This window comes from Pseudochaenichthys georgianus, chromosome 14 (genome assembly GCF_902827115.2).
Source record: "Pseudochaenichthys georgianus chromosome 14, fPseGeo1.2, whole genome shotgun sequence".
NCBI classification, from domain to species: Eukaryota; Metazoa; Chordata; class Actinopteri; order Perciformes; family Channichthyidae; genus Pseudochaenichthys; species Pseudochaenichthys georgianus.
In genome coordinates, this window is record NC_047516.1 from 35,359,794 (window position 1) to 35,387,011 (window position 27,218).

The window sequence follows — 27,218 nt, forward strand, 5'->3', positions numbered from 1 at the left end:
TTCCCTCTCGAGTCCCCTCTCCAGTCCCCTCTCCAGTCCCCTCTCAAGTCCCTTCTCTAGTCCCTTCTCTAGTCCCTTCTCGAGTCACCTCTCGAGTTCCATCTCTAGTCCCTACTCAAGTCCCGCCTCTAGTCAATTCCCTAGTCCCATCTCTAGTCCCTCCTCTAGTCAATTCTCGAGTCCCCTCTCCAGTCCCCTCTCGAGTTCCCTCTCGAGTCCCTGCTCTAGTCCCTCCTTTAGTCCCTCCTCTAGTCCCCTCTCTAGTCCCTCCTCGAGTCCCCTCTCTAGTTCCCCTCTCAAGTCCCCTCTCGAGTTCCCTCCTCTAGTTCCTCCTCTAGTCCCTCCTCTAGTCCCCTCTGGAGTTCCCTTTCTAGTTCCCCTCTCGAGTCACGTCTCAAGTCCCTACCCAATGTCCTTGTCCGTTGGAGGTTCCGCTGGGGGTCCTGCCAACTCCATGTCCTGTCCCGTTGGAGGCCCCGTCGACTACTCCTCTGCCGGGGGTCCTACCAATCATATGTCTGTCCCGTTGGAGGTCCCGCCGTCTACTCTCCTGCCGGGGGTCCTGCCAATCCTATGTCCTGTGCCGTTGGAGGCCCCGCCGACTACTCTCCTGCCGGGGGTCCTGCCAGCTTCTTGTCCTGTCTCGTTGGAGGTCCCGCCGTCTACTCTCCTGCCGGGGGTCCTGCCAATCCTATGTCCTGTGCCGTTGGAGGCCCCGCCGACTACTCTCCTGCCGGGGGTCCTGCCAACCCGTTGTCCTGTCCCGTTGGAGGTCCCGCCGTCTGCTCTCCTGCCGGGGGTCCTGCCAGCTCCTTGTCCTGTCTCGTTGTAGGTCCCGCCGACTGCTCTCCTGCCGGGGGTCCTGCCGGTCCCACTGGCTCCGGTTCCTGTTCGGCCAACACCGGGTCCTGCCCGGCCTCCGGAGCTTCCTGCCGCTGCTTTCGCCCTCATGCTCGGCCCCCTGACTTTGCCCGCTGTGGCCTTCGCCCCTTTTTGAACTTTGCCTTGCCCCCAGGCCGTCCACCCGAGACCCCCTCCTTGGTCTCTGCCTTTCCCCCGGGCCGTCCGCCCGAGACCCGTCCTCCACCCACCCTTTCTTGGCCCTAGTTATGTGTCCTCCCTCCGGTCCCCCTCCACCCACCCTGCTGGACTTTTTTTTTTTGGGACGTCTGGGATCTGTCTGGGATCTGTCACGATTCTCATGTTAGGTCACGTTTGTAGTTTTGTCTGTGTTGGTGTTTTTCTTGTCTTTGGGTTTTACTGTGTAAAGTGTTCACCCCTGTTTCCTTCCTGTCTGCTTTCTGTCTGTTTCCCTCCCTGATTACCCGATTGTGTTCACCTGTTGTCCATGTTATTCCACGGTCTGTGTTCCTTGTGTTGCTCGTTGGTTTTGGATATTTTGGATACTGACTTTTTTGCCACAGCTTTATATTATTTAATAAAGCTCGCTTTTCGTTAAATTCTGCATTTGAGTCCTACCTGCTTCACCCAAGCGTAACATGGACAGGTTCCTAAATAGATTTGCAATTTTTTTTAAATAGTAACCCATCTCCATATGTTTATTTTTGGGTAGTAGATTTAAACTAGAGGGCTATCACTATGGGCAGCAACGCTGTAAATATTGACAAATAAATCCAGCAAAATGGCACAAAAAACTGGTAGTGGCCTGGCTGGGTGTATAATTCCCGGCCTGACTTATTGTCCCAGTCTGGCCCTGACGCATGACAACAAATATGCCCAGCATACCTACTGTATGCAGCTGCAGCGATAGACTAGAGCAGAAAAGACATCACACAACGTTAGCATTTCGAAAATGTTAGCGTGGCTTAATAATAGTGCGAAAAGACAGCGGTTGTCGCCGGACAAGGATTCCCTCTCTCCTTTCCTGCTGAAAGATGGTGAGTGTACTCAGGGACGAGGAGTCATTTAACCAGCCGCCAGTAGGTCAGGCTTTACTTCCTTTTATATCCATAAAGACAAAGGAAATCTGTTTACAGTTGTTTCATTATGGGTGTTAAGAGGTATCCATATATCTCTTCATACTGGCACCTTTTTTATTCCAATTCAAGCACTGGTCCTAACACTGTCGTAACTTTTCCGAAGCTCTCCAGCAACCCTCATGCAGTCACACCAGTGTTTGAGGCATCTGTTTGGGCCATGTCCTCTAAGCTCAGTAGCACTGACTCGTACTGACGTAGCACAGACCAGATTGCTGGAGTCCTGGTGGTCCATCTTGTTTGACACAAGGGCCGCAGATTGCTAACTGTCCCTGATGCTGCTGTTGCACTGTTCACACATTTTGTTTTGTATTTGCCTGACAATTTGTACCGACATCCAAGCTTGTGGAGCCAATCCAGAGCATCAGATGTTAGGGAAGAAGCCTTACAAGCAGCCTGGGTGACAAGATTTACACAGTGGGCACCACAGTGTACATACAAAGCCAGTGGCTGCATCTCCCTTATCCTGGCCTGTCCTCCCTTTCTGTCGCCTGACATGTGTGCTGCCCCATCATATGTTTGTCCACGCAGACCAGACAGCGGAAGATTCAAGCGCAGCAACACATCTGTGGCAACTTTTGCTATGTTTTCCCCAGTTGTGCTTGAGACCTCGTAAAAACCCAAGAAGGCCTCTGGGGGACCAAATCATGGTCTACATACCTCACACAAATGGCTTCCTGTTCAGTCCCTTCTATGTCCTGTGTTCCATCAATAATAATGGAATACTGAAGGAGAGGCAGCTTGTAAATTGAGGTAATTATTTCCCTAATTATGGTGTTTGCAAATAGATTTAACATTTCATTCTGGATTTGGGGGGATGTGAAATCATGTTTTCTTGTTGACAGCCATCTCTCTAAGCCAGGGTCATCTTCAGATCTTACTTTGAGTAACTGGCTTATGTTTCCCTCTTCAGCTGCATGGCTCCTAAGAGCAGCTCCCTGGCGTGCTCAGAGCTGTACAGAGCTCGCAATTTTTAATAGACACCGTCTTGATTCCTGTTGCTGTGCAGCTTTGGCTGAAGAAAGCTGGACATCGACTGGTTTAGTTTGTTGGCAGTGGGTAGTGACAGCAACTGTGTGCATTGCTTTGGACATGTTCTGCACATTTTTCAGTTGCCTTTTTCCAGTTTCGGAAACCAGTGTTGCAAAAGGTTGGATCTGCATTATTGGCCAAATTTGATCTTCCGTGCCCAAAAGTTTGAGCACAGAAAAAACACAAGATTCCATTGACTCCTGGACTGTAGTGGAGCTACGGAAAATTCACCGTACCACTTTTCTTGGAATCGTAACGTTTTGTTGATAAGCTGCTGCACTACAATGAGCTTTGGGTCAGCATGGTCTGGTTCAGCTTTCTGCCCGCACTTCTCTCCTTATGTCTCCTCAGGTCTCTCCTATAAAATATGACGATATGCTAGCCTGTTGCTGACATGAGACATCATTGAAAATACCAAATAACCCGGCCCTTTATACAGCACTTACCTGCAACTCTAAACTGCTTCTTCCTGTCTCACCCTCTCTGTCACCTCCAGCTCATCTGATCTCTGATATGAAAGCATGACACAAAAATATATAGAACAATGCTGGGAAATCATGTTGGTTGTGTTATTACTAGTAGTGCACTCAGTCTTGTGAGCAACTAAGTATTTGTTCTGCGTTACATTACAACACTTTAAATGTTATTCATCATGTATACACTTCTTCCTCTCATCTCAACTTGAAATCACCTGACTACAGCACTTAACATACCTGCTGCAACTCTGTGCTGCTGCTGCTGATTCTATCTGCCTCACCCTCTGTGTCTTGAGGCAGCTCCACCTTATCTGATCTCTGCTATGAAAGCAATGGTGTTATAATCATATTGAGCCATTGGTATTGTTGTAATCAAGACCACCTTAACTAAGACAAAGACAAGACCAGCAAGACCTTAACAGGTCTCGCCCACTGCCGGGCAGGGCGAGACCGAGTCAAGACCAGAGCCAGACTAGTGTGAATCCAACACTATTCAAAAAGTGACCATTTTCATGTAAAAACAGTACATAGAACAAATTAGTGACATTTGTGTGGTTTGTGTAGCCAAATGTAATTAATTAATCATTAATAAAAGTGTATACAAATTGGATGGGGAAAGTTATTTCATGAGAGGGGCACAATAAAAGCAAGTTAAAATGATAAAGACAGTATTTTGTTCCAATAAATCGTAATATTGTAACCATTTTTTGGAGGGGGCACTGGCCCCTGTTGGCCCCCCCATAGAACCGCCCCTGCTCCTCCGAGTCTGTCCCACAGTCCGGGGATATGAGGACAGCATGAGAACACTGACAGTAGTGCTGGGGGGAAACGATTATTTCGAAAACGATTAATCGGGCGATTATTTTATCGATTAGTCGACTAATCTAACGAATATTTTTCTGTTGTTCGATTAATAAAAAACGTAATGTATCTCAAATAAATACCAAAACATTCTTAATAATATATATTTTTTTTATTGCACAGCAAAATAAGAAATATAGAATAAATGTATACAAAATAAAAAGGCCAGCCTGTTTATTCTTACAGTCCAACAAAAAATCTCTTCTGTACAAAATTACAAAAGATAAAAAATGTAGTGCAAAAACAAACACTGTGCCGTGCACAGTACAGACATTCCTGAGTGTTCAACACAATATAACAGTCCCAACACAGAACCTGATGCACAATGAAACCGACTCTCTTGACTACAGAAGGCAGCTTACATGCTAATGAAGAGTGTGCAATTACTGCAATATATGTACTGGCCACTTTCCTCCTTCTCTCCACCCTCACAACTCTACTCCTCCTACTTTGAATGACTGTGGAGGAATGTGAGCATGTCCACGTGTTCTTTGGTGAGTCTTGCTCTTTTTTTGCTCACAATGTTCCCTGCTGCTGAGAACAGACGTTCAGAAGGTGTGGATGTTGCAGGGGCAGCCAGATAAGATCTCGCCACAACAGCCAGGGAGGGGAACTTTGTTTCATTTTCTTTCCACCATTGGAGTGGGTTTTTGTCCTTTGGAATGGCTTTCCCCCCAAGGTACAGAAGCACCTCATTCCTGACAGCATCTTCCCTCTGGTCATGGGCTGGGTCGTCATCTTCCATCTCCTCCTCCTCCTCCTCATCATCATCTGACCCAAGCAATGTGTCCAGGACAGACTTTGGCTTCTGTCCTCTTGAGTGATCTAGCTGGCCACTGGGGGAGTCAGGCTCTTCCCTCACTCGTACTCGCCTGGCATCAAGTGCAAGGGTCTGAAGTTTGATTTTCACCTTCAGGATGTCATCTGTGGACAGGAACTTGAGTTTTCGGAATCTCGGATCAAGAGATTCCTTGATCTAACATGCCAGAGGCTGTTCACCTTGGAGACCTGCTGCGGATATGGGTACGGCCTGGCGCGAGATTTACACCTTCTCACCTTCTCACATCTGCACACATTCTTCCCGTCCTCGTCATAAGTAGTCTCAACCTTCCATCTGAAAAATAATGGATTTAATGTGCACACTTTAAATCAAAGAAATGCAAGGTGCTTCAAGATAAAGATAACAGTAGAATCCATAGCTCTACATGATAGAATCATAATGGGAAAACAATGATGCAAACTGGGAAAGTTTAATTCAAATATTCAGTTAGTTCACTATAAGAGATTTTAAGAGCTGAATATTTAAACTAACCTTGAAGCAATCTCTGCTGCGGCTGCAGTTTGGAAGGTGGCAATTGGAGCAGACTCAAAGGCTTTCTGCGTGGACTTCTGTAGGCCTTTCACCAGCGGAGGCAGGACAGAGACCGTGACATATGCCTCTCCACTCAGGAAGACGGTGGCTTGCTCGAAGGGCTCAAATGCTTGATGTAGGTCCCCCAGGATGCTCCATTGGTCAGCTCTCATATCCAGGTAGTGTTTTGCTGCCTTGGTGACCTCTGGGTCTGAGAGGGTTGCGGTTACAGGCCACCGCTGCTCAAGGAGGCGTTTGATCATGTAAAAAGAGCTATTCCATCTGATGGGTACATCCTGTGACAACTTGTGTTGCGGTGTGCCCATTTGCTCTTGTTTGAGTTCCAGCTTCAGGGTGGCGACCTCGCTGCTGTGGAAGTATGTGACGAGGCTCCTTGCTGCCCCAAGTGCCTTGTTGATTCGGGGCTCTTTCAGTGCATGGTTGACAATCAACTGGGTGGTATGGCCAGCACATCGAAGTGCGGCAACACCATGCTTCTCCTCAAGGATTCTAAGGGCTTTCACAACGTTCGCTGCATTATCGTGGACAATTGCCTGGACATCATCATGGAGAGAAAAGTCAAACTTTTCAGCGACCTCCTCAATCCAGAGAGCGATGTTGTCACCAGTGTGTCTGTCCTGGGGCTTTGTGCAAAGAACAAATGAGACCATCTCCCAGTTTTCATTAATGTAGTGGCAAGTCACTCCAATGCCTCCGTGGCAATACTTGTCCTGGCATCGGTGGTGAGCGTTATCTTTGAGGACCTCTTCTTTAAGTTTCCCTTCAGATCATCAAGAACACGTTGGTATGCTTTCCCCAGCTGCTTGGTAAACCACCACCTGGAGGGACATTTGAAGCCTGGGCAGGCATATTCAATCATACTGTATCTATGAAGGCTTCACCTTCAACGAGAGACAAAGGCCTCATGTCTTTGACGATCACCTCTAAGATAAAACAAATATATTATTATTATTATTAATATTATTAATAACAACACAGCACCTTTCATAGAGCCATGTTGCTTACAGTGTAAGAAGCTTAATTATTACATAATCCAAACAAGGACACAAATAAAAAGGCCACGTGAAGAAACACCTAAAAACTAGCTAATAAATCAGGACACAATGAATGGGATCAGGACAGCCATTCCCTCCTAAAGGATGCTCAAAGGAAGCAAATAATTACTCACTCTCAAGATTCTTTTGCTGAGTTCGGCTGCCTTCTGTGGAGTGCATTGCGCCTCTTTCCCAAGATAGGACGGCAAGGTTCTTTGCTTTGTCCTAGAAAACACAACAGCTATGAACAATGGAACAACAGCTATGACAGTGGGGCATATTACATCTACTCTTAAACTCATTGCAGTGCTATGGTATAATTAGCTTACTTGAAGGCTAATGTGGTTACTTTTTAAACAATGCTAAGTCCAACAATGCATTTCATGTTTATCTAAAAGCTTGTAGAGTACTATATCTACACAGTGAACATGTTTGGTAGTGCAACTCAGCCCTATCACACTTGCATGTGCTGGTGCTCATTTTAATGTTTTCAATGCTCATAAAAACATTAATTCATTCATGACAACATGCAGCCCTGGCCTGGACATTGCTTGGCTCCGTTAGTTGACAGACATTGATACTATAAGCTGACTAACGTTAGTCTAATGTTATGTTTGACTCGTAAACGACCACAACATGAGTTAGCTCTCTGTGCAGTTTGTTCGTTCCGGGTTAGAAGCGGCTTGATAGCGGTGTTCTGCAGACGTAAACTAGCTACCATTCCAGCCAACATTAAATGCTGACAAACGTTAACTAACACACAGCTGGCGCCGCTAGCTAGGTAGCTAACATTAGCAAGCACGAACAAACCGCACGGAGAGCTATAAGATAGTTAGCACTACCGAAGTGCACAGAACTCAAGCTGCACAACACACTACACAAACGTGGAATTAATTTAGAGAAAGTTAGTACTTACTTATAATGTTTCCCTCCACGAGAGACAAGGGGGTGCCTCCGCTTTAAATGCTCCAACATCGCTGTTGTGCTAGTGTGGTATGCCAACTCCATTTGGCAAAGACTGCAAATAACAATGCCTTTGCGTTTTGGACTAAATTTAAAGTATTCCCATGCTTTTGAAGACCTAGGGCGAGATGTTTGTTTGGGGGCTTTTTGCAGGGCTTCGTGCGCAATCCTGTGAGGAGGAGGTGGTAGCCGTTTCAGTCTCCATAGTGTTTAAAGTGCGATTGCGAACTGCTTGTTGTTTTGGGTGACCCACATGTGTGTGGCGATGCGTCGACGAGGAAATCTGTCGTCGACGAGATTTTGAAGTTCAACGACGCGTCGCTACAGCACTAACTGACAGGGAGGCTTGTTTTCTTCATGGCAAATGGCGGTCAATATTAACAACAAAGGAGCTGAAACGCTTAATAACCTTCATTAATTGTTGAAGAAAGAACATTAGATAGGTTCATAAAGATGAACCTGTTTAACGGGCAGCGGAGCCGCTGTGTGTAGAGAGTAACTGCCGGTAAATGCCGGTAGCATCAAGCTAGCAAATCCGGCATTAGCCTAACATCAACAGTTGTAGACAGAACATATGATTATCCTTATCTCCTTTCTTTCTTTTCACCCAAGCACTAATTTGTTGCTGCTGTTGGCGTTTCATTGTTTTTTTCTGTCACAACCGCAGTACTTGATCATCATTCATTGGGCTATTTATAGTTTATGCACGCGACGTTCCTAGTCGCGTGCGCGCGCAACCACAGAGGCAGGCTGTCAGTGTCCAGCTCCTCGTGGCGATGACGGGCCGCCTGCGGTTAAAAAACAATAATAAACGAATTTGAAAGTGGAGGGGACATGTCCCCCCTGTCCCCAGTGGAAATTACGCCCATGCGTATGCATTTATTTATTTTCTCTAGCTGTTCAAACACCGTGTGGAAGATTTACAGAGCAATGGATATTTGGCGGGGAAAGGACAACTACTCAGGGGAGAGATTAATAATTCAAGCAATCACTTCCCTTTACTCATTGTCCATATGTAAATGAATTCATGAGCAAAAGCATTACAACAGGGTCAACTCACTTTGTTCAAAATAAGATTTGTGACCAATTTAAAACCTAAAAACGTTGTGATTGTTTAATAATAATTCAACTTTTCCATTATCCTTTATTTCACTGCCTCAGTGAAAATATGGTGTCCTGCATCATGCCAAACCCAGAAGAAATTTTACAAGTTGATGATGGGTACATTATTAATAATGCCAGCCTGGTACAAATACAGTTTGACACATTTTGGTAAATTGTTCTGTTTCATATTATTTAATTTATAGAGATTACTGTGAGGAGAAGACTGAAAAGGGATGAGGAGAGGCGGTATTATTATGGATTCACTTTTTACGAGTAACAAACACATATCGACAACATCTAAAGTGCTGAGTTCAGTGTAATCCTGGAAACCAAAGGGATTCGTAATAATGTGCGGAATAAAGAAGAGACAGAGTGGAGAATGTATAGACACGTAGGGAAATGGAAGAAAAATCTAAGAACGTGTACCTACCTCAGATTCTGAAGCTGATCCAAGTGAGGGGAAGAGTTACTGCTCAGGTGTTTCATTAAGAGATTTGTTTCAGGCTATTTATTTTTTGTTGATCTTTGAAATGCTTTAAAATCTGAAGTTTTGCTACGCAAACTGCAATTACGAGCCCTTCTTTACTGTGGATAATCATATATAATAAATATATTGGAAACATTTGTATTCCTTGGTGTTTAAACTAAACACAGTATTCTCGATGAAATGACCAGTTGCAACAGCTAATGGTTTTGGGAGCAGTCTTGGGAACTATGTAATAGGCAGTGGCCGCGCCAGGGTATGGCTGGGGTAGGCTATACAGCCATACCAAGAAATGGCTTAGCCCCACCATGACAAATGATGTTAAAGTAAGCATGTTGAGAACACGGGTTGCGAAAATATCTGGTCGAGTCCACAACACACAAACTGAACCTGCTGTAACAACAAGTGCACGTTACTGATGCAATATGGTTGAGACCATTCAGGCTTATGCTAGAGGGGTGCAAGGAATAGTCTAGAATAATTATTATATAGTTAATGTTATATAACATCATTTATATAATTTGTATCATTATTAGTCCTCTACATTACATTTGAACTATTTCGAAAGGTTTCAATTAAAAAGTAAGAAATAATTCCACCCACCGCGAAGGCATCTTAGATTCATTTCTACATTTAATGTGTATTCATATCTGTAATGAGTATTGTATACTTGCCAGCGGCCTTTTAGGTGGAACTGATCGAGGGCTTGCCCTGGGAGGAAACACACAGATTGTTGGTTTGATTCCAGTCATTGCTGTGGAAATGTTACTGTTATGGAGTTTGTAAAACACTTCTCTCTGGGAGGCCCCTTAGTGTCCCAACACCAATTTAAAGGTTCCTGCAGACCCAGTGAGTGGTAGGATCTGTACTTGAATCAGAATAGTCATACACTTATTATTCCATGTCAAATGTACAGTATCCTTAGTTCATGCATCATTTGCTGTTTGATGGGAGGGTAGATCTTAATGTTCTTGCTGTAGGGATTTATTGAGTTAGGTTAGGCTCCCCTCCACTGTGGTGGGAGGAATTGGAAACCAAACATCCATAAGGCTAATTATTTACAGAAAGTTGGAAAAGTATCATTCAAATCTCATCTCAATGTTTCTGAAAGTGAAAGGTGAGAGATATGCAGCACTAGGGATGGGTATCGAGAACCGGTACTAAGTCAGTACCGGTACCTGATTGGACGGTATTGGTATACTGTTAAGCCGCTGGACAAACGGTGCTGCTATTGGTCTATAAATTACGCTACTTCCTTAGTTTAAACAATTCTGGTTGGTTGGGAACCCTCATCCCGTGTGACGTATCCGGTTTGAGTACCACTCTGATTGGCCACTGTGAATGCCACGTGTCATCTCTCCTAACAGCGCTCTTATTATTGTGAGACTCCCGGGGGCAGACCATAAGGGCAGACGCAACATCTTGCTAGAAACAGCGTCTCAAGGCTTCTTAACATTTAACAACCTATTAATGATGCATACCCACTTAACGGGAAGAAACTCAGCTAACAGACGATATTAACCATTTTACCTACACAGAACAGAAGTCCAACACCAAGAGTCTAAATCAACACTTAGCAAAACGGGCTAACGGCTACTTTAGCACATAACTGGCAAAAGCGATCAGTTCCACGTCATTTTATCTGCACAAACAACATATCACATGAAAGCTGAGATTCCACAGATTACATTAGTGTAACTCTCATCACTGTACGACCAAAAGTCACTGAACTAGAAGCCAGGAAAGAGCAAGAAAACAACTTCACTTTACGTAGCCATGATGATAATTGACCTTTGCTGTTTTGTGATCAAAAGTTGTGTTCAAGGGCATAACAACGGTTAATCCAATGTCTCTGTGTAACTTTAAAATGATTACTGATAATCCATCATTACAATTATAAATAATAAACGCAATACACGGATTATAAGGGTTAGCCGACCGGAGCCTCCGGTTTAGGAGGTGCGCACGCAGCGTCTCGTTTTAACTGAATAATGGTCATGTTTACATGGATTTATGAACTGCCCCTAATTACCGCCCCCCATACCTGCTTGGTATGACATTGAAAAAGATAAATTACAATTAAATGACTGTTTTAATTGTCTAATCTTTACATCTTGTAATCATGTCTATAATTTTGAGAACCAAATTATTGAAAAGTATCGATAAGAGTATTGAAAAATACCGGTATCGGTAAAATCCTAACGATCCCCATCTCTATGCAGCACAAATTCATTTTCCTCAGGAAGATCTCTCTAGCTGTTGAATGTTACAATGCTGACAAATAATGTGATCCTTACATCATCCTCCATTCCATATTCCTGTGAAAAAAAGGCTGAAAGGCCTTTTAAAAGGAGCATAAACAAAATGTGTTAGTGTGAACTCGTTGAGGATTCATCAGTACTGTAGGCCTTAACACCACAAGTGTAGAGCTTCAGGATATCATTCTGATAGCACACACACTGTGTTGAACTTGAAGCTAATCCACTTTTCTGATTGTTGAGACATTATATTAAAAGACCATTTACTATTGACGCTGGTCATATTTTATACAGTTTGCAACATAAATTACTTTTCTCTCTCAGAGGTAATCCAGAAAGGTTGAATTACCAGTAATCTGCATTATAGGACAAACAACTATTCCCCACAACACTATTAACGTGTTGCTCAAAAGCAACTTGCAATAATGCAATAAACCATGAAGATACAACCTGAAAACAGAGTGCATTAGCTTTCAGTAAGACAAACCATTGCATCTGCTCCTGCATTGGTTCAAAAGAAACCACCCTCGTTGTGCTACATAGAGAAGTGAGAAGTGCTTAATTTTTTTATTTGTTTGTATAATTGGCTAAGGTTCGGTAAAAGCATTTGGGTGTTCAATAAGTGACGGGAGATCTGTAGACTACTGAACTGAAAAAACTAAAACGTTGACTTTAATTACATGTATTATTTCCTACAAGTTTATTAGGTTAGTTGAAAGCAATAATATGACATTTAAAATATATATATTAGGTTCAACTTAATATTGTTGCTTATACAGTACATTTAATTAAAGTCTATGTGTGTCCTAAATCCACCTTTTTGGAGCCATGATAGCGAACAGGTGTGTGTCTGTTGAGTGTTACCTGGTTCCCACTCGCAGTGAGAGATGTGCAAGACGATTGGCTGACGTAGAGCAACGTTTTTGAGCTGGGGTTTAAGGTTTAAACATGTCCCGGATTTAGGAGAACATGCATTCAATCCTCTCAACCTGTCAGCTTTGCCTTGCTGCACCTCTCTAGGCCTATCCAGCAGTTCAAAAGCTCTGAACCAACAACCTGGGTGTCAGAGAAGGTGGATACTCAAGGGAGGACACTGAAGCTGCTAAGAAAAAGTTCTAACTATGAAAAGGCACAGTGGATTGAGTAAGCAGGAAGGACAGAATATGCTCTGTCACACACGACCATGGTGGCCCCAAAGTGGTGAATCCAGCAGTGATGGCTCTCTTCTCTGCAGGCCTTTCCCCCAAGGATTAGACTGGGCTGCGTTCCAATAGTCCATTTAGCTTAGGAACCTTCCTAACCGAGTGAAATGACCCGGAAGTCCCTCAGTGGCAGCCATGATAAGTGCCGTTCCAATTCTCTAGATGATAGGAAAGGAGGTTTCAAACTTCCTTTATAACCTCCTTTAGCTTAGGAACCACTGGACCTCCCTAACCGAAAGGAGAGGAGAAAATGCTGCCCCACAATGCCTTGCAGCCGCAGCATTTGCCGTCACTCAACAGTCGGCCATTCACGGACACAACCGATTATGACCGAGAAATGATATCATGAAAGTTACGGTGCTTATTAAGCATTTTAAAACATAGGTGGTAAGTTGCCAAAGTGCTTTGTTTTGAACGTTCATCAGTATTATAATCAAAAAGAGAAATATGAACGTTAGTTTTTACTGAAATGATCAAATAAAGTCAACATCTCACTGAGCTGTGTGGGGTTTGTTAAACTTTTAAAAGATGTTTGAATGGTGATATACACAGTGATAGATGTTAAGGACTAATGTTTATAATAAATACATTTGTATTGATTTTAAGATATTTTCATAGTTCATACAATCATACGTATTGGGATCATTGGTATTAATGTGGACCGGAGGGAGAGGGTGACGAGCATAAGTTTCACATTTTTTATTTCAATTCCAGCTTTGGTCATGAAGAATCTGTTTCTCTGTTGTCCCCGTTCATAAAGCAAAGCAGCAGCATCAGAGCACGGTGCAGAGTCTCTAGATGAGTTTACAGTAGTCCCTCGTTCTTATTAAACATCCATGTCATCCATGTCGCACAAAATGACGTCCGCTGGCGCATCATAAACACGTCGGATAGTGAAAGTGCAGTCGGATTCTCTAAAGTACCGCAGTCTCTTCTCCTAAGTCCTTTTGAATTCTCCTGTCCACTATCCCTTAACCCCGTGACGTTTCACTCAAAGGTCAAGGAATAGGAGATAGGGTTAGACGATAGGAGCTGATTTTTAAACTATCCGAACACAACCTGCATCTTGCATACAGGAGGAATCTGCACACTCAGCTTATGAAATATTCACCATCAAACTAAATCTGTCCACTGGAGAACAAGGAGGCCCAGTGGGAGTGGGTGTCCTGGAGGTTTCTGTTGTGTTCCCAGAGGATTCACACGCTGCTGCTGCTGCTGCTCCAGAGTTCTGGGAAGATAATTGTTCCATTTCAGAAGTTCGTTTCTGTGCTGTCACGTATTTCTTCATGCAAACATGTTTTTATTCGGAAGAGACATTGCTCTGTGTGCCTGGGGCTAAAGAGGAGTGTAGGAATGTTATAAAATAAACCACACTTTTTCAGAGTTTCACAGTTTATTCTGAGCACCTACAACAACAAGCTTTCTAACTGAATTACTGCAACAGGTGTCACAGTTCTCTAAATCCATGATATGATTTGACTGTAACTGAAGGTTACAATGTTGTTTGAATTTCTATAGTTCCATTTATCTCCAGCACTGACGGCGATAGAGTTGTTCGAGTCCAGATTCATTAAGATCAACATTGGTTTTATGTTATTACATAATATATGCTACACTGTGTTGGGGTTAGCAAGTGTGGTTATTAACACATATCAATGATAAGAAATCTCAATGAAACTATTCATATTATTAAAGCCATACATGCAGGTAACCATAGCGTGGCACTACAATGATGTTCAGTAGCTCTAAAGGCATTCAAATAGCCATCAGAGGTAATTAGTAATGATTTAAAAAGTGACAAATGATCAACATACATTTTTATTGTATTATAAGTTATATCATTTTAAGTTGCATGCACTTACATACTAAAAGTAAATAAAGCTACAGTAGCATCTGTATGGCAGGTAAGAACAACATACTTATTATTCAAACATTACGTATTATACAATGAATTAAATAAAACATATTTTAAAATGAATTAAATAAAAATAGTATAACATTTTATAATAATATTATATATTATAAAAACCTCAAGTGGAGACGTCTGTTAACCAACCCTGTCTCAGATGATGTCTACTAAGTGTTCCCAGTTGTGTACTGACAAACGTAATAACTGGAACCTGTTTAAGAGTCCTTGAGAGGGCTCAGTAAAGAACATTATGAACCTGTTTAGGAGTCCTTCAGAGGGCTCAGTAAAGAACATTATGAAGTGATGAAAAGCACAAGAACCTGGGTTTTAAATATGTTGAAATGACTCATTGGCTAAAACACCTCGGCAGCTCTCATTGTGAATAAATCATTCAACCAGCTATTTGAAATATAAATCTGCTCTGAAAATCAGTTCCTCAGAACTATACAGGATAATAAACGTTTAATTGAGGGACTCACAACTTCACTCATACATAAATAAATACAATGTATTTATCCTCCGTGAACTCAGGGTCAGACCGAGCATGGCTGTGTTTTCTTTGTGTGTGAAGGAAATGATGCTATTGCACACATGAATATGACTTTTTAAAACACTCCTCTCTCGTGTCCTTGATTCCTCAGACCTTGTTGCGGGATGGTAAGAGGGAGAGCACCGTCAGCACCCTCTACCTGTCTCCCTCCAACATCGAGTCGGGGCAGCAGATCACCTGCCGCGCCTCCAACAAAGCCGCCCCCAACGGCAAGGATGCTACTGTCACTATCGATATTCAGCGTAAGTGAAAATCACCAAACCTCAAATGAATGCAAAAGATAAAACACGTTCTTCTGACTTAACTTACTGCTTCATTAGACACACTTAAAACAGTCTGCACACCATTCATACTCATATTCATACCTAATTGTGACACAAGGTTAATGTGGCTACTGACCCGTATGGTGTTTCAAAATAGCTGTAAAACAACAAAAGAAAACAGATTCTCTCCCCTGCAACATCTGCATGGAAGTGTGGGAAAGCACATGAATACAATGTCAAAGATAAGTAATCCATTACAGATGTTGTGTACTCAGCTGATGACTGTATGTATAATTTAATTAAAACATGGGCTTTGTTCCTGCCTTCTTTTTTTATTTCACTCTCTTCCTGTAGTCGTAATTAAGTGTTTTTTGAGAATTATATTCTCGATGATTGCATCCACCCCAGTATCCTCGGCTCAAACTGAAGTGACAATCTTTTTAACACCATTTTGAACTTTCCCCTGAACTCATCCCCAGTCTCCTGATTTCCACCAGCAAACCTCTCTCTCCCCTTAAAATGGCTATGAACTTCTATACCTTCTCATTACGCTCATGTAGCTGTACTCCCACTCACCAGTTGTATGCACAACAATTAGAAACAGGCCTAGTTCAATGCTGATGTAACAAGGATTTCATCAATTCAAGAAATGCTCCTCTAGAATCAGTGATAAATATGTAATAAAATGGCATGTTTCCTAATTATTTGATCATGGACAGATCATGGCATCAACAAGATAACTTTTTAAATCTTAATCTGTGCTCTCCTGGAAACGTTATGGTACACTTGCTGTCAAACACTTTGCCTTGTTTCCTGTTTCTGAAATTGCTTTTCCATAAGTAATAAGTATTTGAACACCTAGCCCATAATCTTTCAGGCAATAATCCTTTTCTTCCTGCATTATTATATTGACTACCAAAAATAATCCCACTGTTCATCTCTGAACTAACTGAACTGCTCAAACTCTTGAGTCTACTTAGTCCCCTCTCGCTCTTATTTGGGGACCTGAACATTCATTATGATAAACACACAGATGCATATGATGGCAGGCCTACTTGAATGCCTTAACGTCTTCCATCATGTTGAATTCCCTCCCTAGAACAAATATCAATCAATAATTTCCTAAAGCCTAACTATACAAAACCTATCATTATTTTTTAACACCGCACTTATAACCGTAATATCTGTCATCCCTCTGTTGGTCTTAACATTTTTAATATAATCTTTGCGTATTCTAAAAACGAAAGTCTTCGATGTGATTCAACTAGTGATTTTGCCCACAAATCTACTCACCGCTTTCAGAGCCATTTCACTCAAGCTTTAATACCTGGACACAGTTCCCAAGGGTAACCAACGACCTTGTGAGCTGCCTTGAGCATCAGCTTTCTGAGCCTCCTGGAGTTAAATCCAGATTATGACACAGTCAGTCATTTCCATCGTACTCACCTGCACGTAAAACTGTCTAGCTGCAGTGTATCAATATCCTTATGACTTATAGTAAAACAAAGTTCCGGAAGGTTCTTTCATGGGCCCACTTTGTATCTAAGTGCTGTCTCTCGAACATCTCTTCTGCAAAAAGTACGAATCACTCTTCGCCGTGACACCAGAATGTGCTACACCTCATAAAGTACAGCTTTTTAAAACTCAGTTGTTCACAAACCGAAATGATCTAAAGTCTAACTATTGTTAACGCATTTTAAAATCTCAATCCTCTCTTGTCGGAAACCTTGGTGTCATGTTTTATCAGCTCTCTCTTTACCAGAACATCAGGTCCAACCTTTGCATTATTGCAGAACTCTCACCTGTCGTGATGCTGAACATTTGGTTCACACCTTAATACCTCTACATTGGACTACAGTATGCTTTGTTCTTCGGTCGAATTTCAGACCCTTGAAAATGTTCACAACTCTGCTTCCCGTATTTTCAAACGCACCTCCTCCAACATACTGTATATGAATACAGGAACCTACACTGGCTCCCTTTAACTCCCACATTGAGCACAGGCCTCCCACTAACCTAACAGGCTCACAGCTGAGCTCCATGTAATCTATATCATCTCATTCGGATCTATGACGGATCCACTTTATTTTACCCACTCACGTGTTTTCTTGGCTGATGTATTTTACGTTTTTATTCTGTTCCTGGGTCTTTGGGTCTATCATCACAATTATTACCTTTTTCATAGTGTCATCCAAACACCGACAATAATGCACCTCTATGAACAATGGTATTGGCAGATGATATTACTTGATGGCAAAAAATACAGTTGCAAGAACCCTTTGTGAACCCTTTGTGAACCCTTTGGAATGACCTGGATTTCTGCACAAGTTGGTCATAACATGTGTTCTGATCTTCATCTAAGTCACAACAATAGACAAACACAGTCTGCTTAAACTAATACCAGAAACAATGATATGTGTTCATGTTTGTATTGAACGCACCATGTAAACATTCACAGTGCAGGGTGGAACAAGTATGTGAACCCCTCGGCTAAAGACTTCTTCAAGAGCTAACAGGAGTCAGGAGTCAGCCGACCTGGAGTCCAATCAATGAGACGAGATTGGAGGTGTTGGTTAAAGCTGCCCTGCCCTATAAAAAATACACACCACTTTTGATTGTGCTATTCTTAAGAAGCATTGCCAGATGTGAACCATGCCTCGCACAGAAGAGCTCTCAGAAGACCTACGGTTAAGAATTGTTGACTTGCATAAAGCTGGAAAGGGTTCCAAAAGTATCTCTGAAAGCCTTGATGTTCATCAGTCCACGGTGAGACAAGTTGTCTATACATGGAGACAGTTCAGCACTGTTGCTACTCTCCCTAGGAGTGGCCGTCCTGTAAAGATGACTGCAAGAGCACAGCGCAGAATGCTCAATGAGGTGAAGAAGAGTCCTAGAGAGTCAGCGAGAGACTTAAAGAAATCTCTGGCACATGCTAACATCTCTGTTGACGAATCTACGATACGTAAAACACTGAACAAGAATGGAGTTCATGGGAGGACACCACGGAGGAAGCCACTGCTGTCCAGAAAAAACATTGCTGCACGTTTGAAGTTTGCAAAAGAGCACCTGGATGTTCCACAGCACTGCTGGCAACATATTCTGTGGACAGATGAAACCAAAGCTGAGTTGTTTGGAAGGAACACACAGCGCTATGTGTGGAGAATCCAAAGGGTTCATATACTTTTTCTTGCAACTGTATATCCACACCATTTGGAAGTCTCAATGGATTTAATATAGGAGGCTTTTGTACTCCTCACTGCTCCTTCAAATCTATTAGGTATGACTAATAAAGCATGAAATACCATTCAGAGGTGCATTTTCGTTTTGACTGATCTTTTCTTCCCATCCATGAATTCATTTTCAGTTTTGCCGTCCAAAATGAATGGAGCACATAAGGTAAAGCTTGGACAGACTGATATGTGGGAGCTAACTGGTTATTGTAAGAATGGACCTTAATCCTTCTATCATGAAAAAGAATGGCAGCACCATTTCTCATTGAATGTCCAAAGTTAAAAAACAAGTGGTTGATACTGGAACCTCCACTTCTGTTATTGGATGGCCTGGAACTGTAGGGTCAGTTCTGGTAATAGAGCTTCCCGGCATCCAGTGACAGAGCTCCAACACCTCCAGTTACTGACATGTGCCTTCAGATTAAAGGCAATGTCGTCTGCTTCCACAGAAAGGGGGGGCGCTAAGATCATTTTTTATCTTAGAGCAGAACAGGTAAAACTCACGTGCAGGACACCAAAGTCACTTTAAAGAAGAGTCCTTTATTATAATTGATTCAGGGCAAGGCGAGGCAGTGCAAAACAAATAACATTAAACACTAACAGGAAACTGACAGAAAACCAGAACCTAGATACATGCAAGGCTAATCACAACGAAAATACACAGCTGGGGAGGACAGAAACACACAAGGGCACCAGGTGAACAGAATCAGGTAATCAAACAGGAAGGAGGGAGAGACAAAGACAGGAAGTAGAAACACACAACACTTTAAAATAAAACAGGAAAACACAGACAGATTGTGCCAACTACCTTAATTAAAGAAAAAGAGAGGATGACAACAAATAATGGTCCAAGGTCAGGTTCAAACCTGAGTCCTCCACACAGGGACTGAACCTCCGTACATGCAGGCTCTACCAGGTGAGCTACAGGGCAGTCTGTAAAGAGATGTTTCCATTTGATTTTGTAATATTGCAGAATATAAGACCTATGGTTCAGCAGGATCTCCCTATAACACCACTATTATAATATTTTAAGCATTAATTCAATCACCAGCAGTAAAAAGCTTTATAAACAATTACACATACAAGTTTTAAATATTCACAAATGGGTATTTACTGATGTATTTTATGTCCAATGACAAACGTGCACATCTTGTAAGAAATCTTATTTCAGGCATCTAACTAAAAACTTTGACTCAAGACAATAGAAACTGGCAGTGCTAACAAGCTGACACCTTTCCGGATACATGACTCATTCCTGCAACACTCTATTAGTCTTCCATACTCGGCTTAATCATTCCCAATGCAGTATTTGAGCCAAATGCATAAACAAGCACCCTTTGTTCTGTTTAAAATGCACATAAATATATAGCTGTTAGGTGATGTTGTGCTCACAAAGAAGCAATTCAGCAAGTTTTAGAAAGGCAAGCGATGTTTGCAGTTGCAGGTGGGGGGGGGTGACAGGTGCTGGATGAATAACTTATGATGGCACTGTCAAGGTGGAGAGGCTGCAGAGACTCGTAGAGGTCTGAGAAAGTTCCTCACCACTGGGGACAGCCAATGTTAACCACTGGCTGTTAATATTGATGGGAGGCATCTGCTGCTGTCTCAGAGAGGCACTCTGCAGACACCCTGTACAGCATGATGCCTGTGGGCAGAGGACAGACAAACACAGGCTGAGTCTGCTGCTGTGGCCCCTGGGCAGGACCACCACGCTCATCTGGGCTTTTACACGGAATCAGCAAATTCTTTAATACAGATCGCCGGAAGCTTTGAATGTGAATTTCTATATTTTACACACAGATAGACGATGGGATATGAATTTTTGTCCTGGTAAAGGCAACAACTGGCTTTCCCAAACTGTCAGATTATTATTTTACTTAAGGTGGAGCTGTGGCTTTCTTTGTCAGTGCAGACAGGATATATTCTGAGGCATGACAAAACTAACTTTTTGTAGAAAAACAGATGGGGAAACGGCAGGAATCTTTTGTAAAAATGCAAACACATGTTTTAAATGTGTGTTGGTTAGAATTGGGAGAACATTTCTTCAAGCCCAAATTCTTGACATTGTGTTTTATGTGTGGTTTGAATACATTTCTGTGGGATTTTATCTCATTATAGCCATATAACGATAGTTACGTCTGTAGGTACGGTACGGTTCTATGAGTCCCGGATGACCGCCAGAGGCGGTGCTTTAGCACTGGATATGTCCATCGCGCACATGCGCAGCTCGAGTATAAATAACAACCAAGTCACCTGTGACCCACGTGACACCGGCTGATACTGGCAAATGTCTATGCACACGTTAATATTAATAATAGTAGTACAAATAACAGTGTTTCCCATACATCGACATAAAAACCCCAAAGACACGGCAGGCGGCAAAATCATGCACCGGTCAATTTTGTGATTTTGCGCTATTTTGATTCCATAACATGTTTTCTTTCAGGCTTTTGGAAGGAAAATGTACAAAATACACATTTAGGTGTTTATTTTATAGTTTGTCCATTTGCGTCTGCAGATTTCTCCTAAATTCACCAAAACTTAGCATTCTAACGTAACATAAAGTACCGCGACCGCTGTTTGCACCATGTAATCAAAGGTATCGTTTCGAAAGCTCCGTCTCTCCTGCACAATCTCATCGGATCCAAATATGGTCATTTCCTTTGTATCAGCAACCAATCGTGAAAGTACAAAGGGGTCTTAAACCAAAAAACTAAATATCATTGGCTGGTGTACATTTCTGACAACATGATTCGTTCAGATGCGTCACGTGGTGTGCTAAAACACTTCTTGGTTTAGCTTTCGCTGGAAATTTAAATCTCAAATTGGCAAAAGAACGGCGAAAAAAATGTTCACAGAGAAGACGACAACAATTGTCACTTGCACGAAGTAAGGTTATACAAAAAACAAATGATCCCGAACATGAAATACCTTCACGGAGTGCATCGAGGCCAAGCGGCAAACTCTGGGGAAGAGCCGGGACGCCAATACGGAAGTGCATATATTGGCCGATAGGCGATGACTGCAGAAAGGAGCAATTTCCATAGACCCCCATGTTAAAATGCCCAACTTTACAGCAGAACAAAACATGTTTCTACCCCTGGCTGCAATACATATTATTATCGATAGTTAGATTCCACCTTCATGATTATGAATCTGTGAGTGAATTGTTTTCTAATGCGACCCTTTTATTTAAATTAGGTCTTAACGTTTTTGCTTAAATTAGGGCGTGGTCACTTTGATGGACATGTACATGTCAGGTAACAGCAACTTGTCCACTCTGCTAGGCTACAACGTTAGTTAGTTGTAGTTACTGTACTTGACCCTTTAGCCGTTTTCGTGGTGATAGTGCCTTTTAGGGAATATTGTTACAAATACCAGACAATTAAAATGTTGTGCTGTGCGCTTGAATGTACTAACAGAACTTCCAAGAAGTCTAAAATGATAATATTATACATGTTAACCCCGTTAGCAAGTGTGTGTGTGCTTGTTAGCTTAGCATGTAGCTTATTAGCCAGCTAAGGACGTAACCCTTTATACATGTATGTATGTATGTATGTATATATATACATGTGTATATATATATATACATGTGTATATATATATATATATACATGTGTGTGTGTATATATATATATATATATACATGTGTATATATATATACATGTGTGTGTGTATATATATATATATATACATGTGTGTGTATATATATATATATACACACATGTGTATGTATATATATATGTATATGTATATATATATATATGTATATGTATATATATATGTATATGTATGTATATATATATATATATATATATATATATGTATATATATATGTATATGTATGTATATATATATATATGTATATGTATATACATACATACATGTATAAAGGGTTACGTCCTTAGCTGGCTAATAAGCTACATGTATAAGCTACATATATATATATATATATATATATACAGTTTAGTTTATGATTCAGCCTTGGGTAAGACTTTTATAGTATATGGCTATGATGCCCATAATGCTAAACGGGAGCAAATGTTAAAAGGGGACCCAATTATCCCAGTGGTGGCCGCCGGAGCTAACGGAGCCGCAGGGGGCTAGCTCCAGCCGGCGTCCTGGAGCCCCCTGCGGCTCGGTTAGCTCCGGGCGGTGGAGTCCGGCGTTATAACTGGATATCAAGGAATGCAGCGAAACGCGGACTTGGTTCGCCTGCAGCCCGCTGTAGTATTAGCTAAATAAATTATGTTGAACAAGGCTTATTAAGCTGAACATCGCCACAATTGTTCTGCTATGTATCGGGCCTTCTTTTATTTTATTAACGTGATGACAAGCATTAAGAATAACAACAAATAGCTGATTCTCTTGCCGATTTTCTCGTTTGATTATGAATGTAACGTTTATATAGGGGAACTACACTGTTTTATCAAAAACCAAAGTGCCACGCAGTAACTTGGTATGCATGTATTTCATGTTAGCTTAGCTTCTTAGCCTGAGCTAGCTCTGTTTACTTCCAGTTCGGAGGCAGCAGGCTCCGCCTCTTTGACCTTATTTGGAGCAGGCTGGAGTTAGACTCTGACGTCACTGTCGAGCCGTTAGTGGCCGACTCCGCCTACTAAGGGCTTCTCGGCAACTCTGCAGAATCCTATGGGTGACGTCACGGACCCTACGTCCATTTATATATACAGTCTATGGTCGAGGCTTAAGCTGTCATCCAAAGAACAGGTGGGTTTAGGTAGCGCCTCACAGCAATCTTTAAAGGTCGTTTTCTCAAAATGAGTTTTTTTCTCATTCTGAGTGAGAAATGTCCACTTCAGTAGTACTTACATACACCAAACCTTCCAGTTTTATTCCTATCAATCTTCTGAAGGTTTTTACAGAAGGATTTGTTTATATATCATTCATAGCCTGAATTATATAACATTTTATACCTAAAAGCATGGCAAATTGATATTTTAGAGCTGTTGACAGTATTTTCTGATTTATGGAGTGATAAAGAGACATCCAAAATCCCTTCTGTAAAAACTTTAGATTCTGATGGTAATGCCTAACCCTGACCTGAATTTATCCAATGTTCAGAATTGTGTTCCTGAAATGTGTTAAAATATGCGCATATTTAATGAGATGATGGCTCATTTGCATGGGGGGGGGGGGGAGGGCGGTGCCCCTACAAATAGAATCAAATTATGTGGGAAACACTGGATAATAATAATAATAATAAAAAATTATTTAATTTTATTGTTTTATTATTATTATGTTTTAATCATCTCGCGACCCCCACTTTGGGAACCCCTGCTCTAGAAGAAGGTCTCTAAACACTCCACAGTTAAGTCAGGAGTATAAAAGAAGTAGATAACTAAAGACATCATTAAGAGCAGATTCCTTGCATGTGTGTTTTATCATTATAAACATTGGTCTCGTATTCTAAATACAGACTTTAAGGACTATTTGAAACTCATTCTTGAGGCATCTGTTTATTATTTACATTTTGTTGTGGAGTAAAGGGAGGAAGAGTGATTCGAATCATTTCAGAGGGGATGGCTACAGGCTTACAAGTCCATGTCACAGCATCTCACTCCAACCTTAACCCTAAGTATAAGTGATGTGCTGTTCTGTGTGCTTCTGTGCACGCATCAGACTGACAGATCTCTGAGAGTGGCGGCTTCACGCCTGCAGCCATATCCAGGGCTCTCACTCCACACTCAGCCCTGGGCCAGAACCCCCTCACCCAGCCTGACAACTCTGTTCACTTTCACCTCATACCAATTCAAATGTGGTACACACATTTTGATCCCAGTGTTCGCTACTTCCCCAATCTTCAGATAATTGTTCCTGAAGACTTTTAGGGTGATCCCCAAAAACACAATTCACATAGCCAATAATATCATCCTGCAGGAACCTGGAAATGAGTCAGCATGCATGCACTTCCGGACTCCTTTCTATTATAGTTATTGTTTGTTAATGAATCTTTGGTTAGATTGGCGAAATAAGGTTTTTACGTTTTGTTCTACAACATAAGAGATGCCATTAATCACCCAACTGGTAAACGTCTGAATCTGTGTGTGTCTAAAGGGTCTAAATGAATCTACTAAATGGCATCACATCAACCACAAGTGTGCCTTTAGCTTGGTGCCATTGACGTGAAGTCATGTGACTGTTTGCAGTATGTTTATAGCATTATGTTATCTATTTACTTCTGACCAATTACACTCCATCTTATAATAGTGCTGTTGATATGTGGAGATTATCCTGCTGACCAGGACGTGAAAGTATCATAAACATGTGTTTGCCACAGATCTTATTTTTTGCAATATTCCGAATGAAATGGAAAAATCACATGACTTTTTGTCGAGGGTCCCTTGTGATGCTAACCTCAGGGTCGGCCTACACAGGTCATCACTGTAACGCTCTATTGAGAGTAGAACACAAGAAATGAAATGTTCGTTGTCGACTCAAGTTATGAAACATTCTTCAAAAAGTAACCAAGGTAAAAATTGTGAGCACTCCATATTAAAAGAAAGTGCTCTGGTTTGAAGTACAAGTCCTTAATGTGGGTTTACATCATCTTGCTTAATAGGATGGTCATATTGGTATGCACTTGATTCAATTAGTCTTTTAATGATAATTTCATTAATTGTAATTACTTTGAAGTAAAATGAAGTATGGGACACATGTTGTCATGCACACGTGTGGCTTTTATTGCAGACAGGTTACAGTTGATTTGTGTGGTAAAGTATCAAATACCCCCCATCTCCCCTTTGTCTCTGATAGGACAACAATGGTTCAATCAGGAGAGACGGTTTTGATGGAAGAATACATATTTATTATTATTGTACAGGAATACACAAATGAATGTAATGGAGTTTTGGCGATTAGGCCCCGTTGTGCAGGAGTGTCGTTCGGGAAGGGAAAACGGATCCGATGAAACCCCCCCGGGGTTCACTGGTGGTGGTGAATGGATAGTTGGGTTCGGTCTGAAGGGGAGGGGCTTAGCTTGACCCTGGATTCAGAGGGACAGGAGGTGAAAAGGGGGGGGAGGAGGGTTGCGTTGAGTCACCTGAAATGACAGCTAACAGTGACGCCCCCGATCACTTATTGAGAGGAGAGAGAGTAGTAACATAGCACAGTAAATGAATGAGTAAAGAAGGTCTTCCTGGTGGAACTTTGCTGAGCTTTATTAGAGAAAGTGCAGATAGAACCAGACTGACAATTGAAAGAGACAAAGTTTAAAATATGAACAGGTTACTGTTTGTGTAAAATGCATACATACTGGAATGAATGTGTTGCTTTAGCAAATCTCTTTAAAATTCACAAAGGAATAAACTCTCAGTCTCTCAGGGTGAGCTCTATTGGACCTGCATCAGGGAATATCAGTAGAACAAACTATTGGCTGACAAATTGAGTTTTAACCTCTTGAATCTAACCACTGTCTAGTCTGAAAGACTGATTTACTCAATATTTAAAGCCCAAATTGAGCTGTTGTGGATCAATAAAGTTAAAGGGTCACTTTCTGAACTGAAAAACAAATAAAAAGATTAAAGTCTGACAGTATTCTCCTATAGTGTGAGATCAACTAAATCGACGTTTAAATAATCTATGTATTTTTCTAGTGAGGTAAACACTATTTCTAATTTTAAAATACTTTTAGCATGGTTTGGACAAAAAAACACTGCGGTAAAGTCTGGTTAGTTGGTTAAATATTTATGATATGGGTTCTGTCGTGTTTTTCACAAGTTGTACCTTACCACATGCTGCAGCGCCTAAAGTGTACTTATGCCGTCATCACAAGCAGGCTCTTTAAATATGTTCAACCAAAATATCAGATCTAACAACACAATTGTATTGAGGCATTCACTATCAACATCAGCATTAGTTGCCCTTTTTGCAGTTTATTTAATTGATAATCGCGCTTCATGTTTTAAACTTGTGTTAACATTCAGTGTGACTTAAATGAAAGATGAATATATGAAATGGAAATGTGTAAAATAAGATAAAGCAGATCTATTCATCTCAGGTGGTAACTGGACTCACTTCACTACTCCCTGGCCTAATGACCACCTTCTCCTTGCTAACATGTTTTCATTGGTTGGATTTTTGACATATATTTGAAATACAGCACATATGTTTCCTCATAGTATAATAAAGATCTATGCTCCTCATTACATTTTGAAATGGAGAATCAATATAAAATGTAACGGTGGCAATCATCCCCCATAAAAGAAAGGAAACTGTAATTTTCAACGAATGTTCTGCATTCCTGAAGAAACAGCCACATTCCGTATCGAATAGTGGTAATTGTGTTTTTCTAGTTTTATATTAATGAAGCCCTGTTAATTACTAAAAAACAGAGCATTAACATAATTAAAGCCCTCTTTGCAATATAAATAAACAATGAAATACTTATTCCTTTAATTAAGTGAGGCATTTCCTTACTTCATTCAATATTTATTTTGTTTATTACGGCATTACTTATCAATTTA

The 27,218-nt window shown here is 41.4% G+C and overlaps 1 protein-coding gene across 1 annotated transcript in view; it reads left to right on the forward strand.

Moving 5' to 3' along the window:
• The window catches only part of kirrel3a (kirre like nephrin family adhesion molecule 3a), a 366,436-nt gene that overhangs the window by 258,620 nt on the left and 80,598 nt on the right, over positions 1-27,218 (forward strand). Inside the window, exon 5 of the mRNA XM_034098423.2 lies at positions 15,334-15,484. Within this exon, the coding sequence (XP_033954314.1) occupies positions 15,334-15,484 (151 nt within the window). The remainder of the gene's footprint in view (positions 1-15,333; positions 15,485-27,218) is intronic.